The following is a 16,849-nucleotide window of genomic DNA, read 5'->3' as shown; positions in this document are numbered from 1 at the left end:
CGAGGCGAAGTTATTCCTCTCATACTCGTCTTCCTTTATTAAGAGTGCTCTCAAGGCTATTTTCAATGTTTATACTCATAATACCGTGAACATAGAGGAGCACAAAGATAAGACCAATTTGAGGTTGAGGAAGATTGAGGAAAGACAAAAGATAATTCATATTCATTTGTGAATTGAGCCTCCATGTTCTTCGGTTGCCTCCGAAGAACAAGTGAGTGAGCTCAAGGTTTTTGAAAAAATCTCATGGGCCTGGTATGATGAAGCTCAAGCTATCGTTGGGGGTGCAGGACCATCCATTCATGTTCAAGACTTTGAGGAAGAGACCAAGGACGAAGAAGAGAATTTGGATGGTGCCGAAGAAAGCTCGGAGGATGATGATGATGCTAGTGGCGATGGAGATGAAGATGATAACTACATGGGCAGTGACTAGATCTCTCTCTTTCAGTTTCTCTTTCTTTTTGGTGACTTGATGCTAAAACGGGAGAGAATGTATCGTTTCTTTCAGGCTGTCTGTTTTGCCTGAATTTGGAGTCTCCGAGTTCACCCGGAGTATTTGGGTTCTGGGAAATTTCATGTCTCCTTTACCACCTCAAAATCTTTATCTTTCAATGTTGGACATGTAAGACTTAATGTAATATATGATGAATTATGTGTGACGTGCTTGATGTCGATCTTTAAATGTGTAAGAACTTAAGTATGTTAGTGTGAGATCTTTATGGCATTTTATGGTGTAATATTTTGTTTCTCTTTTTCTCTCTTTCTTTATGTGATTTTGAAAGTGCATCTAGCCCCTATGTGTGGTTTTGGTAATTAATGACAATACCTATGGACTAACAATGGTGTTGAGTTTGTTAGTAGGTTGTTCCATAGGTGATGCATGGATAAAAGATATGCAATGAGCTCTAGGTAAATTGGGAGATTAAAAGTACATCAAGATGAATGAGCTCAAAGTGATGCTCGGAAGAAGAAGAAGCTCAATAAGATTAGCAATAAGCTTGAAGGCTAAGTTACTTGTGGAGATCAAGTAACTAAAGGTATGCTTGTCAATAGAGTTTTATAGACTAACCCGTGTGCTATGTGTTTAAGAATGAGTGGGGTTAGGTTCTATATGAAGATTGACAATATGCATGAAGGCTAATAAGTTACTTATGGAGATCAAGTAACTTAAGGTATAAAAGTTTCATTTAGATTTTATGGACTAACCCATGTGCTTTGTGCTTAAGAGTGAGTTGGGGTTAGGATCCATAAGAAGGCATGAGTTGAATTGAAATCATATATGCCAAGAGTGAAGAACAAGAGTGGACTCCATATATGAAAAAGTGAATTCCTTGAAGATGTCGAATACAAAGTAGTTTTCTATGGCAAGACGGTGAAGGACAAGCAAGACTCAGCTGCGATGGACCATCCGTGGTGAAGGGCAAGCAAATGGCTTGGCGCCGAAGGACCAAGGCGGTGGTGAAGAGCGAGTGAAGGCTTTGCGTCGATGGACCGTGCGAGGCTATGGGAAGCTATGGATGATTCACATCAATCATATGAAGAATCAAGAAGAGATGGAGTGAAGAATATATGGAAGTTGGCAACCCTCAAGGTTTGAAAGAAAAAGAAGCGGTACTTGAAAGTTTTCAAATGCTCAAAGTGGTTCAAACGAGTTTTATCTTTGAATTTGAGTATAGGTATGCCGCACTATTAAGAGGGATGCAACGTGAGCTAATTGTCGTGTCTCAGTGCTCAAGAGTTCCCAACCAAACCCAAAGTGAGAGTTTGTTGTTAAGAGTCCGGAGCGGAAAGTGGGGAAGTGTCCAAAATGGGTTTTGGAGTGTTCCTAATTTTATCCTTTGTGTTTTAGGTCATGAATTCAGTTGGGATGTGTAGCCCTCTGAATAAGCTTTCCATAGAGTCCAAAATCGTCGAAATCGGACTCCGGAATCAAAAGTTATCGCCGTTTTTCGGAGGTCAGCTGTGCTGTGGCCGGAGACTCCGGTGTAGGTCGGATACTCCGGTACCTGGAAAGGCCGGAGACTCCGGTGAAGTCCGGATACTCCGGTACCTGGAGTGGCCGGAGACTCCGGGAAGTCTCCGGGGCTGTTTTCTGGGTTAAGTGCCGACCGGAGACTCCGGTGTAGGCCGGATACTCCGGTAAAAGTCCAGAAAAGAGCGTAACGGCTAGTTCTGACACATTCTGTGACCGTTCTGACGCCGTATTTGGATTTAGGGCCGGATACTCCGGTGTTCACCGGATACTCCGGCCAGTTCTGTCAAAAACAGTAACAGCTAGTTGTTTGGAGTGGGCTATTTATACCCCACTCACCCCATCCTTTGGGGTAGCTGCAAGGGGCACGAAAGAACACATTTTTAGAGCCAAAAGAACCTCTCCCACTCCATTCTAGTGTGTGATTTGAGAAAAAAGTGAGTTGGGTTGAGAGATTGGAAGATTGAGTGCAAGTGAGCTAAATCCATTCTTGAGCACTTGAGTTCTTGACAAGAAGTTCTCGAAGCGTTTGTTACTCTTGGAGGTGAAGCCTCCTAGCCGGCTAGGTGTTGCCCGGTGAGCTCCCGCGCGTGTGGTGAGCCGCGGGAAAGTTTGTGAAGGTCAATCTCGCCTCCGAAAGGGAAGAGATAAAGCTAGTGGATCGAGGAAAGCGGTTGAAAGAGACCCGGCTCATTGGAGCTTCCTCAACGGAGACGTAGGATTCACGGTGGTGAATCCGAACTTCGGGAAACAAATCTTTGTGTCTCCTCTCTTGTTTCCTTTCTTTTATGTTCTTGCTCAAATCTTTGTGCATATTGCTCGATCTACTTGTTTGTGTGTATTTGAGTGTAGGTTCTTCGTGAATCTACTTGGAATCATCTCCGAGAACACACGACATCACTTGGTTTGAGCTAGAACTCTCTACTCATTAATTTTATTCAGTTTCGGGCTCAGTTCTGTACAGAACCCGGAGAATCCGGTCTTTACCGGAGTTTCCGGACCTGTACACACCGGAGTATCCGGACTACACCGGAGTCTCCGGTGAACAGTAATTTCAGGCATATGAACAGTGTTTTCAGCCTTTCTCAATTTAAGTTTTATTGCATATCTCTTGCTAGAATTGAGTAATTTTTGTCACCTTAGGATTGTAATTTCCACACTTATTTAGGGTGATTGTGCACTATTTAAGCCTAGCATATTTAGGTTTTTCTCTTGTGAAAAACTCGTTAGTTCATATTCCGCTGCAAGTTTAGGCCAACGGTAGAAAGGGTTGAATTTTTGTAAAAACGCCTATTCACCCCCCCTCTAGGCGACATCATTGTCCTTTCAGATATATTATGTCATACACGTCATTTTTATCATATTTACTCACACTCTCTACACCCCACGAATACTAAGGTATACGGAGAGTTCTCGATTTTTTTTTAAAAAAAATGTGCATTTGATGTTAAAATCAAACTTTAATCAATGCACATATTTAGGGGAGCTCACCATATATCTTAGAATTAAAAATCTCTAATTCAATTATCTTTTGTAAGTTTTAATCGTGTTGTTATCAATCACTAAAAAGGAGAAGATCAAAAGTGCATCTAGACCCCTATGTGGATTTTGGATAATTGATGATAAATAATTAAAAGACTAATGATTTTAATAAGATTATGAACATGCATTAGTCCCATTGAAGATGTTAAAAGGCGTTGACATCCCTTAAAAAAATAATAAGCGTCATGTAGTTACTCAATAGATTTAAATTCATTTTAGTCTTAAATTTAAATTTAAGTGTGCCGTACTATTAAGTGGGATGCGTGTAGATAGACTTAAAGATGTCTCGATGCTCAAGGTACCCTTACTAACCTAAAAGTTGAGAGATACAATTACCCACGAAGACCGAAAAGTTGTAAGTGTTGTCTGTACCCGGATGTTCCAGGCTGACCCGGATACTCTGGGTTGCCGAAGCATCCGAGTTTAGCTCCGGCAGGGGTGCTCGGTTTTGGTTTTTAAGCTAACTCGGATGCTCCAGGTTGACCCGGATGTTCCTGGTTGCTAGAGTCTTCGAACTTTGCTCCGAACAGGGGTGCTCAGTTAATATCTAAATGTGTTACCTGGAGGTTCTGGGTTGAGCCCGAATACTCTAGGTTAGTACAAAAATACTGTAACGACTAGTTTTTTAGGGAAGGGTATAAATATCCCCTCACCCCCTTCATTCATTTGCTGTTATTGCTAAAACAACTAAAGTCAAGAACATTCATAGCCATTCAATAGTCCCTCCCACTCCTTTAGTGCATCAAATCTTGCAAAGTTTTTGAGAGTTGGGGTTGAAAAAGTGAGATTGAATGCTAATGAGTACAACTCCATCATTTGAGCATTTGAGTTCGCAATCAAGCCGTCAATTCACGCTTGTTACTCTTGAAGTTTGGAGCTCCTAGATGGCTAGGCGTCACCCGAAGAGCACCCAAGCTTGTTGAGTGCCTTGAGAAGTTTGTGACGGTCATCCTCGCCTCAACAGGAGAAGATGAAGCTTTAAGTAAGCCCAAGCTTTATCTTCGTGGTCGCTTGGTGAGGATAAAGGTTGAAAGAGATGCGACTCTTTGTGAGAACCTCAACAAAGATGTAAGATCGTTGTATCTGAATTTTGGAAAACAAATCCTTGTCTCTTTTGTGTTCTTGCTTTTATTCTTGTTCTAGTTGATCTTTAGGAAAATTTGTCCGATCTTTATGTTTGAGAGTTTGTGACTGCAGGTGGTTGGTGTAAAAGTTTTTAGACAACCTTTGGAGCCTATATTAACCCTTAGAATCAACTAGACTTGCTTAGGGTTACTTAGATTTCAATTTCGAGTTTCAGCCGAACTATCCGGGTTGAGCTCGGAACCTCCGGACCCTGTAAGTTTCAGATTGACCCGGAGTATCTGGATTCTGTTAATCCGTTGCGAAGTTTTATTTGTCAGGAATCGTCTATTCAACCTCCTCTAGACGACATCTAGTATATTCAGAGATCCATAGTGAATCTAGAGTTTGTATAATAAAATAAAGTGGTTTGAACATTTATTCTTTATCTAAATTAAAAAACAAATCACTCAGCCAAATACCATAAATCTATCTATAGTTCTAGATCCTAGATTTTTGAGCTAGATATGACAGTTCCAAGAAATCCAAGATCTGGATCCGTGCCAAACGCCCCCCTTACTGTCTTGTAGTAGTTGTCGCCTTGTAGAACGTTGCAAGAAACAGATGCTGCTTGTGTAACATGGAAGAGACAGAGAGAGGAGCCAATCATCAATTTACCAGGAGATCTACAATTCAAGGCCGATTCGGGCCCCTCCCCTTCTGTCTCCGGCTTGCTGGCGATGTGGATTAGGGGTGAGGGTCTCCTTCTTGCTTGATAGTAGTAAGTTTTTATAGGTTTAGCAGAGTAGCTTCTTAGTTCGAGGTAGGTTTAGGTGTTTGGTTTGTCCATGGTAATGCGGGTGCCATGGATGTTTCTCTCTCTCTGGTTCTTCTCTGATGAGGGTCTTCTAGGTGTTGTTCTCTTCAGCGACGGTGCGACGATGGCCTCTTGTGGTGTGGTTCTAAGGATGTTTTTGAGGTCTCTCATGGTGGCTTTTTTGCATGGGGACTTTGTTTACCTCACCGTTGGCGCCCATGGAGTCGCTGGTCTTTTATTCCTCCGAGTTGCCTCCGGGGATGCCGACATCTGTGGTGCCATCTCCGGCGAGAGCTAGGTAATGTATGTATACGTTTGTGTGATGTATGTGTTAGGCGTTACTTTTGCAAGAACACCGATGTCGCTGTTGGTGGTGCTAACCTTATATGTGAAGTTTTTGGGTCTCCTTGCCATCTCTTTGGTGGGTTCTTGCTTCGGGCTGCATGCTTCTTTGCAGGTGGTTGCGAAGGATGATGTCTCCCTGTGCTCAAGCCAGCGACACAACGACCGATTCGCTTTTAGCGGTGTAGATGTGCTTTGGCTATATTTTTGGAGTGTTGAATGTTGCGACGTCTCCAATATTTGGAGTTGGTTGACGATCTTAGTGCCAGTGGCTCGCTTCACGGTCTCGGCTCATGCTGAGCGGCGGAGTTCACGGAGCTAAAGAAGATCCAAGAAGGACCTGGATGTGTTTTTACTGGTTTTTCTTTTGTTCTCCAGGGTCTTTCTATAATTCTGGTCTTGAGATGTACTGTAATCCAAATTAATATAATCTGTTACCCTTCGCAAAAAAAGAAAGGGCGCGAACCGTGCAAGCCCAAATTCCCGCGAAAACGCGCGGTCAGCACCCAAAATCCGTACGCATTAGCGCATCACGCGTGGCCTAACCGCTACATCCACTTGCTCACTGACGTAACGGCACCATCGCACCTATGACCCCACACGCCAGTGAGTCGTGCTCCAATGACCCGTCAAGCTCAAGCGTCCACGATGACGCAACGACTCCCACAGTCAAAAGCAACTCCAACCTCACGCAGATCACGACCGTCCAACACCGGACCAACGGTCCAAATCCTCTCTGCGCCACGAAAAAATCCCTTCGCCTCCCGTGCTCGGGGTTCGGATCCAAATCGCGCGAGCCCACAAATCGAGCACGCGAAGCCCTCGCCGGCGCCGGCGATGGCCTCCGCCCTCCTCGCCGGCCGGAGCGGAGCCCACCAACACAACAATTGGGGAGAGACTCGCGCCCCGCTCGCGCCCGTACCCCCCAACCCTAACCCCAACCACCCCCTCCCACGCGTCGACGGGTCGAAGCCGCCGTCGATGACCTCGCCGCCAGGCAGCTACGTGACCTTCCGGCTGGCGTCCCTGGGCCACCACGAGGCCCGCGCACTCCGGGATCGCCTCGCCGGCGAGCTCGGCCAGGTCCGCGCCCTTCTCTCCCGCATCGACACGTGGCAGCAGCAGCTGAGCCTGCCGAAGCGCCATGGGTCGCCGCGCCGAGACCTCCCCCCGCCTCCGGCGAAGCTGCGGGGAGCGATGCGGAAGCGGTGTGGGCAGATCCTGACGAAGCTGCGGAAGGACAAGCGGAGCGTGTGGTTCAACGCCCCTGTGGAGGTCGAGCGCCTCGGGCTCCACGACTACCACACCGTCATCAAGAGCCCCATGGATCTCGGCACGGTGAAGGAGACCCTCGCCGCCGGGAGGTACCCCTCGCACGACGCCTTCGCCGCCGACGTGCGGCTCACGTTCTCCAACGCGCTGCGGTACAACCCGGCCGGGCACGAGGTCCACACCTTCGCCGGCGCCCTCCTCGCGTCCTTCGAGAAGATGTACAATGCGGCGGTCTCTTGGTTCGAGGAAGAGTGCAAGCGCCTTGAGCCGCCGAGGCCTGTACCAGCGGAATTGCCACCGCCGACAGTTGAGACAAAGGTGAAGCCGAGGACTGGGAACGTGAAGATGCGGAAACCGAAGGCGAGAGAGCCTAACAAGAGGGAGATGAGCCTCGAGGAGAAGAACATGCTGAGGCTGGGGCTAGAGAGCTTGCCCGAAGAGAAGATGCATAATGTGCTGCAGATTGTGCGGAAGAGGAACGGCAATCCAGAGATGCTTGGGGATGAGATTGAGCTGGATATTGATGAGATGGATGTTGAGACGCAGTGGGAGCTTGATCGATTTGTCACCAACTTCAACAAAGTGCTCAAGAAAAGTCAACGGGCTGCAATGACGAATGGCGGCATTGCTGATGTAACCAGGGCAGTTGTGGCTGAGGATGGTATTGTGCCAGTGAATGGCGGTGTACCTGCATTGGTCGACAATGATGATGTGGTAATGGCAATAGGACCAGCAGGTCTTGTTATTTGTTGCAGCTAGTGGATATGCGAATTGGGTTCTCATGTTGGTTTGTTTGTTTCCTTGTTTACAGTTGAGTGAGAACCCTGTGAAGAGTACCACAATGGCCGAGCAGGTGGATGAGTATGTAGATATTGGGGATGAGATGCCAACGGCAACTTACCAATCAATGGAGATTGAGAAGGATGCTGAGGTTGCGAGTGGCTCTGGTGGTTCCGGCAGTGGCTCATCTTCTTCGAGTGGTATGATCAAGCCACCAATTTGTTCTAAAAAAATACCAACTTCTTCGTGAACTGGAGTTTTTACATTGTTTACTATTTGCCTTCTTTCACAGGTTCTGAGTCGGGGAGCTCAGGGGACAGTGCCTCAGGAGCTGGCAATGCTCATTCCTTGGCGTAGGGGAGGCCGTTTTAACAGTAGGATTTGAGTATTTGGATGATGTGTGTTCTTGGTCTTGGGTGATTTGTTTAGAGCTAGAGGAAGATTTAAGTATTCTGTAAGTTGTTTCTGAGATGTGGGTGTCTGCTTGGGTTTCGTCAACGCAGTTAGTAGATAACAAACTGGCTTTGTGGGTAATCTGATAGCACAGCCGAACCATGTATATATAAGGTGAAGGCGAAAGGTACTGGGGCGTTTATAGTAGTTGATCCGGCCGTCTGATATGAAGGTGGCTTGGGCTAGTGTATGTGTTCTTTGTAGTACAGTTGTTCTGGTGCAACTTTCTTATGTAATTGATGAGTTGTGCATGGCATTAAGTATGGTATTATAAGTAACAATGCAATATATTTGTTTGGCGATGACTGTTGATGTAAGATTTATTTCATCATTTTGGAGAGGACTAGGTGAGATAAAATTCAGTGACCACACAAATTTGTGTTGATTTTAACTCTTTATTCTGGTGATGTGGTTTGCTGTGTGAAAAGTGTCCCCTCAGATATCAACAAGTGCCTGTGCTGCTTTATTGTTCTTGTTTGGTCTGTCAATATTTGGTAACTTCAGAATTTTGGGTTGTTCTTGTTGGAATTTCAGGTTGCTGGAAGCTTTTCAAGATGCATATACGTGGAAATGCCAGTAAAAGGTGCAGGTGCGCCGTTGAAATTTCTGGTAAATTGGTTGTGCAGCAAGTGCTTTCATGGTTTTGCTTATCGATGCAACTCCAATGCTCATGAAAAAGATGAGGCGCCGTGCTTTATTGCCGCAGGTTGGAACTTTCTTACAGTTCTTTGTGCTCAGTCAGGTAATTTGTGGCCTATACTTTCTTACAGTTGATGAGAAATTTGTTTGCCTAGCACGTTGCGACCCGTCTCCGACAAGCTGCACAGGCCAGTAAGCTTCATTAAAACGGTGACCCCTTAAGTCCAAAATAACTTGAGCACATTATGTGCTAACTACTTGTGATTGTGAATGCATACAATACAATTAGCACACCACCACTTACAGAACGGCTCCAGATCAGGAGCAATATAATCTGAAGATTCAAGAACAATCTGAAGGACAACATGTTTGCTTTCAACAGAACAAAAAAGCAATATGACCTCGTAACTTGTAAGATAACATATTACATACATAGGTCGCATCACTCGCACCACAATGAGGAAAATTGATAATCCTATCATATTGGCTAGCCCATACAGATTTCTTGCCGAGCGAGATATGAGTTGACTCAATCCCCATATTGGTCTCGTCTGTTTATCACATGAGAGACTGAGAGCTGGAGAGTGCATTACTGTAGTTGCAGGGTATTTTTATATGGTTAGCAGGAAAAGCACATTGTATCTTCAGATGTATCCTGGAGTCCCTTCTGTAGTCAAGAAAATGAAAAATAATTAGCCTTTTTAGTTTTGAATTCACGAGGTGAGATGAATGAAGGAGAATGAAACAGACTGTTTTCAGTTCATATGACAGAAAAACAGTTACCTCGTTGGACAAGACAGCACACAAATACTCTGAAATCCTTCTACAATCCCAACAAGTTTAAATCCCAACATGAGAACCTTAAATCAGCAACATGACCACGTGAGAACGAGATTCCGAAGTTAAATAAAACCTGTGCAGAATCTAGCACAAGATGGTCAGTTTCTGATGCTTCTGAGTGAAAAGAACCACAATTACGGCCTCTCGTCTGGGAAACATGAGCCCTGCAACAGATGATCCGAAAGAAACAGAGATGCCGTGAACACTTTCTAATACACCTTGTAATTGCATGATACTCTGATGACTGTCACTTCCCCAATGCTATGTACAGCAGCTTGGATGCCTGTAAAGAGTCTGCTTACTTTAAAAAGACACCGAGGGTACGTAAACCCTGAAGATAACATGATCAACGGTAGAAACATACCTTAGAACACAACACACTGAAAGCTGCTGTGCATGTAGAAACGTGTGCTTAATAAGTCACCCAGTAACCAGTTCACGTATTTCCCATCAATTTTGACCTTTAGCTTGCGTGTTGCTAGCTTTTCTGCATTGAACAAGCTCCTTGCTGCACCCGCTGATCTCCAGTTCTTCCAGCGAAGGTGGAAGGCCCTTTTATGGCAGCCTCGAGATACGACAGCAATTATAGATGTCCAACCTTTGGCGATGGGATCCCTTGATTTCACTCGATGTGAGCTGTTAGATCATAAACGGATAGATAAGACTAGTGCTACAGTATCCTGTGGACAGTAAAATCATCACGGTATTTTTATACACAGTACTGTTGATGCAATATTTGACTGCAGGTTACTGTAACCCCTAACAATACTGTGTGCCAGTCAGGAGGGAGGGAAGGTGGGAAGGCTGTGCAGACCATAGGAAGATCTGCGAGTCTGTTGCAATTCTCAAATCGGAGTTCGAGCTAAAGCGCTCTTTCTAGCTTAGCTGTTGTCTCATCACTTTGCTGCGCTAGAGTAGAAACATTAAATAAATCTTAAACATATTTAAATAGAAATTAAAAAATAATTATCTTGTGTTATGTTAAAATTAAGCCTTAGTTTTAAATAACACTATCGACCCATCTCCGAGTGCATCACCGATCCTTACACGTCCTCACACCACAGAGATTTCGGTATGGCATCACAACACCATGCGAAGTTTATTCAGACAACAGCGGCTGCAACTCTTATTTCAACATGACCAAACCACCATCTGAATAATGAATGATACCATAAGCAAGAAAAGTAAAGCAACGGCCGCGACAGGCCGTATCAGAAACCGGAACCGAACCGAACCCGAGCAATATCGTCAAAATCTTTCAGGAGAACTCCCTATCATATCATAGCCCAATCCTCCAAGGTAAAGGCATCGTCACGCGCAACAACAGGAATAATAAATTAAATGGAGTAACACACACTTGTATTAGCAGACAAACTTAAGTGATTAAGAATTTAAGATGCCTTTCTTTCCTATTCTAAAACCAAAACCCAACGCGGATCCAATCACCTGGATCAGTTCCCCGATGCGATGGTGTGCATAGCTCTGAGCTCGACCGGTCTGTGAACCCCTGTTGCTGTCAGCCTTTCTAAGGATATGCACTCGTTGAAAGTACTAATCAGCATCATCAGTAGCATCCAAAGTGTAATATAGTTCACCTTGAGATTTATTCGAGCGCTGAAATCACTGGTAAATGGTGAAACCAAGGTCTGTGATGTTCCATGATCAAAGACACGGCAATTCTTGCCTATTTGAAACTTACCTCAGCTTGCAAGCGATAATATTTCTTTAGTATATAAAAGGAAAGAATTCCGGTCAGCCATGATTCAGAGCTTGATAGGTAAAACATGAACCAAGATACAACAAAAGCCTTTTTATGCTCTCGAAGAAGAGACCAGTGCAGCATTTGTGACTAGAGATACACAAACACAAGACACACCACATCTGAACCCAAATATTTTTTTCTCTTGAATAATTATTACAGCAAAATAACCCAAACCTGGCATACAGACCGCACTATAAGTGGAAGAAACAACTGAAACCTCATGCTCGCACAGCACAAACTGAATCTTGCTTTACGCCCACAGCAGTATGAGAAATTAGTAAATAAATCTGAGTTCAGAATACTACATACAACTGTGGCTGCGACTAACTACTATTTCAGGATGACAAAGCCTCCAAGCCCAGCCACAAGGACGATTGGTAGGATCGAAATCCACATGATTGCCTTCCCAACAGCACGGCGGCCGACCAGGTCACCGGACACCCAGAAGCCAGCAGACGCCTCCACAAAACCGAAGATCACCGTGGCGATGAGAATACCGTAATACAAGAAGAAGGGCACCTTGCCGTGGTGCTGAAAAATACCTCCGGGAGCCTTGAAGAGAGCGAGCCCGAGCGCTGCCACGCCTTCGACGATGCCGCTCGTGATCAGGGCCGCCGGCAGCTTCTCCGCGTTGCGGAGGGCCTGCGAGATCAAGTCGACAATCTTTATGAGGGCAGCCAGGAAGTACATTTCTGGTAGATACTAGAGCGTGCTTGTGGTGTATCAGAGGAAGTGGTTTGGTATGAGCTTGGGAATGGTGGTGCAAGTAGTAGGGGGTGTTATCTTCGTGGAGGTTGATGGTGTGCCGCTATATACTCCTATATACCACTGGTCCAACCCGAAGAATAAACCGAACCCGAATGTTGGCATCTACTGTTTTGCAGAGTAGGACAGATGGAGAGAATATATATATTTTTAGCAAACCAAATGGAACAGTCTACGAGATAATATGATAGTGAAGCCAACTGAAAGTCTAAATCAACGAAAGCGACCTGGCCATGTCGTAGCTTCGTGGAGGTTGATGATGTCTGCCGCTACTTTAAGAGCAGCAGGATTAGTGATTAGTTGTCCTCTTCGCTCCATGACGCAGAAACCGAATCCGGAGCCTTGCTATCATCCCTCGTAACCTATAAACTTCTAAGGGGGAGAAACAGAATAATAAAGACAAAGTATAATTAGGTTTATTTTAAGATGGAAAAGCCCAATTTTAAGTCATTTAATCGTGCCCGTAGTAACATTCTAGATTGCCTTTCCTATTAAGTCAAGACACGCAAGGGCCCGGGGCGCTAATTAAAAAATTAACGAATGAGCTGATCCATGCAAAGCCACAGCCTCACTGCTAACCGGACGCGGTAGAGCAGCTCGGTCTCCAGTTGTGGATGCTATGACATGCCGCGCTGAGCTGACATAAGCGTCATGTTGTCTCGCGCGGAGCTTTTTATATTTTTATTTTTTAATATTTACAAAAATATATGACTATTTTAAAATATTACACATCTAAGCTTCTGGACAACAATAAAATGTCACCCATATGATCGACAACATTTAAAAAAAAATAAAAAACAAAAAAACATTATGATTTATTGTTCTCAAAATACAAAACACTATCGAAATAGTCATGGAATTTTTTTACAAAAATTATATGGTAGATAATACTATAATCTAGCTCTAAAACAAATTTTGGACAAAAATATTATGGAGCAATTGACTTCTTACTTTTATTTTAAAGTACAACTATAATTTTACTTGAACTTTATAGACTTTGTGATTTTGCATCTCCTTCTCGCTCCCTTCTCTGTCACGTGCCCTCTCTCACTCATCCTCTCCTTGGATCGATTTCCCCAGCCGAATCAAATGGCCCTCTCCTTCTCTACAAGCTCGGATCGATTTCCCCAACTGTTTGAATCATAGCCGAGCTCTATTTCTAACCGGCGTGTTGCTGTTGAGTTGTTTTGTCGGGCTATCGCTGATGTGTGTCGCGGCCGTCGTGCCGGCGTGCGTGCTGGTGTGTGTCGCCGCCGCCGCCGCCGCCGTGCTGGCGTTGCCGATGATCGTGTGCCTGCGTCATGTGTGTTGGCCCGGTCTCGTTGTTGACGGCATGTCCCAGCTGGTGTTTCTGGTGTGTCTAAGTGCTTGTGTACAACACGCCGCCGTGAATGGTCGTCGTGTCAGTCCGGCTGGTGTCGGCATGTCCAGTATGTGCGCGCAGCTGCTTCCTGATTCCGGCTGGCTGTATGCTTGTTCGTGCCTTCGCTGTTGTAGGCGCCGATTAGCCACGACGCTATGCGCGTGTGCGTGCTGCTGGTGGTGGCTGGTGGCTCTGTGCAACTCTTGCTAGGCAATGGTGCAAGGGCATATATATTTCTTTTTACAATTGAATTCACACCATGAAGTGTTTTTAATGGAATATAGACAAGTGTAAGTTTTAGTTTGGAAAAAGAGGTACAAAATCACAAAGTCAAAAAAGGGCAAAATCACAATTGCACTCCAAATCAGGGCAACCATGCAATTGCCCCAAATATATTATTTGTAGAGTTGTGCACAACGAAATTTATCTTTTTTGTTTGTTATTGTAAAAGTATTGGTTTGAGTTGAAATTTTTTCGAGAGACACATTATAGCATCTTCTATAATATATATTTTTTCAAAAAAATTCATGACAATTTTGATTGTGTTTTGAATTTTGAAAGCAATGAAACACAATGTTTTTTTATTTTTAAGTTGTCACCCGTTGAAAGAAAGATATTTTTATTTTTTATAAAGATAGCTTACCAGACGACGGTAGTCTAGATATACAATATTTTAAAATAAATATATACTTTTGCAAATATAAAAAATCGCACTCGCGCGACGTCAGAGGATTTCTTTCCGGCGGGAGAACGGTCACCGCCGTCCGTCGTGGACAGTGCTTTCTCCTGCTCTCCTCAAACTGGGTCTTCTAATATGGCCCACTGGGCCAATCGAATTTGCAGGCCTCAGCCACCGCGCACCTTTGCGGCCCGCAGCCCATGCGTCGTCCGTGGGCTGAGCTGGGGAAGGGGTTTTGTCGTCATGTGCGGTGGGGGACCGAGCGGGGTGGGCGCACGTGGGTACGGGCTTTTTGGGCCGAAGTTGGACGTGAGATGGGAATGTGGTGTTAGTATAAGTTCGCTCCACATTTTAAATTGCGATACCTCTTTTATCTGATGTTCGTTTTCAATTTTGTTTGCACCAATGTGTTCTTCACTACGAGACCAACAAAATAAGATCCGTATTGCGTATGTTTCGAATACATTTTATGCGTACTAGCAAGTTACATGTAATAATGCTAGCAGATTATGTATAAACGTTGCTTCTAAATATATCGTTGAAGTTGCTATGTAAGTTGTTTTTTCTTCACTTTTCATGATACACAAACCCGAGCCAAACTCGAACTCGTTGGTTAAGCAAAGTTAAGAGTACGAAATGAATAGGATAGGCAAGCTAAGTGAATGTATTTCTGGGGGAATCGGTGATAACAAGTTCGCTAAGTGAGTGTGGAACAATCCTCTTAACATGATCCTAAAAGGGCTAGAAATTTAAATCTCTTGTTACGTGCGATCGAGCAGTTATCTAGCCTAAGCATCAACTTCTATAAAAGCGAATTATTTTCTTTTGATTGGATGCGCTAAGGGAGAGTTCCCTGTGTGCTATCTGGGTATTCCAATATACTATCGCAATTTTCAAAACTCGAACTGAAAAGGAGCGAAGGAAAGGTTTGAAAAGAGACTGAGTAATTGGATGAGCAAGTATTCATCGTGAGGAGGTTGACTTGTCCTTCTCAATTCAGTTGTCAGTAGTCTACCGACATACATGTTGTCCTTATTTCTAATTCCTCGAGAGGTTCCTAAAAGGCTGTATTATCACTGTTCCAGTATTCTACTAGCAAAGTAACATTCATAAAAAGAAGTAAATTTGTAGCGAAATGGAGTGTCATTTGCTAACCTAAAGATCAGGGGATTTGAGATACAAGACCTCGATGCTCAAAACAACACACTCCTATGTAAATGGATATTTAAATTGGAGTCTGAGATGGAGTTTGACAGAACCTCATTCGAAATAAATACTTAGTTTTAAAATCGCTATCACAAGCTAACTGGAAAGCTAGAGATTCTCATTTTTAGGTAGGATTTAATGAAGGTGAAGTGACACCTATTTCGCTTTGGTACCTTTATCGTTAAAGATGACTCACAAATCAGATTTTGGGAAGTTATTTGGTTAGATAATTCGTCTTTGAGAAATCAATATATTTTCTTATATAACATTTATTGTAACAAATAAGACACAATAGCCAACATTCTACAATACTTTCCACCAAATATTGCTTTTCACAGGGACCTGAGCGGACCTAAATTGATAGCGTGGAACAATTTGTTTTCTTACCTTATCAACATCAATCTAACATAAGAACCCGACAAATTTCAATGGAAGATGAACAAATTTGAAATTTTTTTGGTGTAGTTGCTTTACTGGGCACTCATAAATAATGAAGAGCCAAGAAGAAGCAAGAAATTCTAGAGAATAAAGATACCATTAAAAATAAAAAAAAATCATTGGTACCTTCACAAAATGGTTCTTCTAATGAAGGATAATCTCTTCAAAAGGAAATTACAAGAAGTCAAAAGTATTATTTTTGTCATGAAAATGAGACGATTAAGCATATCTTCGTTATTGTCACTTTGCAAGATTTGTATAGTTTATCATTCAAATGGCCTCTAACTTATATCTGCTGAGAAGTGTTCCAAATATGTTTGGTAACTGATTTGGTGGGATTAGTAGGCAATGGCAAGCCAAATTAATGGTAGCGACGACAATATTTTATTGGTCATTGTGTTTATATAGAAATGGTGTTGTGTTTAATAAGAGAAAAATCAACTTTTATTTGCAAGTTATCTATACTTGTACGTGATTTCTCCATTCGTGGGCAGTGTTGCAGCGGTAGGAACATCACCTCGGTGAAAATTTATGAATTTCAAAAATTACTAAGGAGAAGGAAATATCTAATTTCGGGAAAAAAGTCAGACGTGTAGGACCTACGGAGCAGATGGTGAAAAATAACCAAAATTTGAACGAAATTTCACGAATTTCAGTCTTTTTGCTCGTGAAAAAAATTATTAAACTAAATTGAAATCCCCGACCACGACTTCAGCTCGATTTCAAATTTTTCGCAGCTCTCTAAGAGGAGAAAGGCCTTAAGTACACTACGTCTCTGAATCTTCACTACCCTTAAACTAGAGTTCAAGCCCCTCGCGAAATTGCACGAACAACTCTCCAACCTTGGCATTTTAATCAACACCAGCTCCTCCAATGAAGGAACTGATACTTGTACTACTTTTCGCATATTTCTCGGCTCC

At 43.5% G+C, this 16,849-nt stretch overlaps 2 protein-coding genes across 2 annotated transcripts; one reads left to right on the top strand and one right to left on the bottom strand.

Annotated features, from left to right (window-relative positions):
* Positions 1 to 6,445: 6,445 nt before the first annotated feature.
* LOC133888772 (transcription factor GTE7-like) lies at positions 6,446 to 8,542 on the top strand. Its single transcript, XM_062329134.1, has 3 exons — positions 6,446 to 7,718; positions 7,816 to 7,984; positions 8,077 to 8,542. The coding sequence occupies exons 1-3, from the start codon at positions 6,570 to 6,572 to the stop codon at positions 8,139 to 8,141; spliced, it is 1,383 nt and encodes a 460-aa protein (XP_062185118.1). The 5' UTR covers positions 6,446 to 6,569; the 3' UTR covers positions 8,142 to 8,542.
* A 3,266-nt stretch (positions 8,543 to 11,808) lies between these two features.
* LOC133889590 (uncharacterized) lies at positions 11,809 to 12,239 on the bottom strand. Its single transcript, XM_062330054.1, has one exon. The coding sequence runs from the start codon at positions 12,166 to 12,168 to the stop codon at positions 11,809 to 11,811; it is 360 nt and encodes a 119-aa protein (XP_062186038.1). The 5' UTR covers positions 12,169 to 12,239.
* Between the last annotated feature and the right edge of the window lie 4,610 nt (positions 12,240 to 16,849).

Source organism: Phragmites australis, chromosome 13 (assembly GCF_958298935.1).
Source record: "Phragmites australis chromosome 13, lpPhrAust1.1, whole genome shotgun sequence".
NCBI classification, from domain to species: Eukaryota; Viridiplantae; Streptophyta; class Magnoliopsida; order Poales; family Poaceae; genus Phragmites; species Phragmites australis.
Note: the sequence above shows the minus strand (reverse complement) of the source record. Positions and strands in the feature narration are given on the sequence as shown.

What these genes read in the sequence shown, in the direction of transcription:
- LOC133888772 (XM_062329134.1), top strand. Translation starts at nt 6,570, where the DNA reads ATGGCCTCCGCCCTCCTCGCCGGCCGGAGCGGAGCCCACCAACACAAC. An exon ending in TGGTCGACAATGATGATGTG is followed by an intron (nt 7,719 to 7,815) that starts GTAATGGCAATA and finishes CCTTGTTTACAG; the next exon opens with TTGAGTGAGAACCCTGTGAA. An exon ending in TGGCTCATCTTCTTCGAGTG is followed by an intron (nt 7,985 to 8,076) that starts GTATGATCAAGC and finishes CTTCTTTCACAG; the next exon opens with GTTCTGAGTCGGGGAGCTCA.
- LOC133889590 (XM_062330054.1), bottom strand. Translation starts at nt 12,168, where the DNA reads ATGTACTTCCTGGCTGCCCTCATAAAGATTGTCGACTTGATCTCGCAG.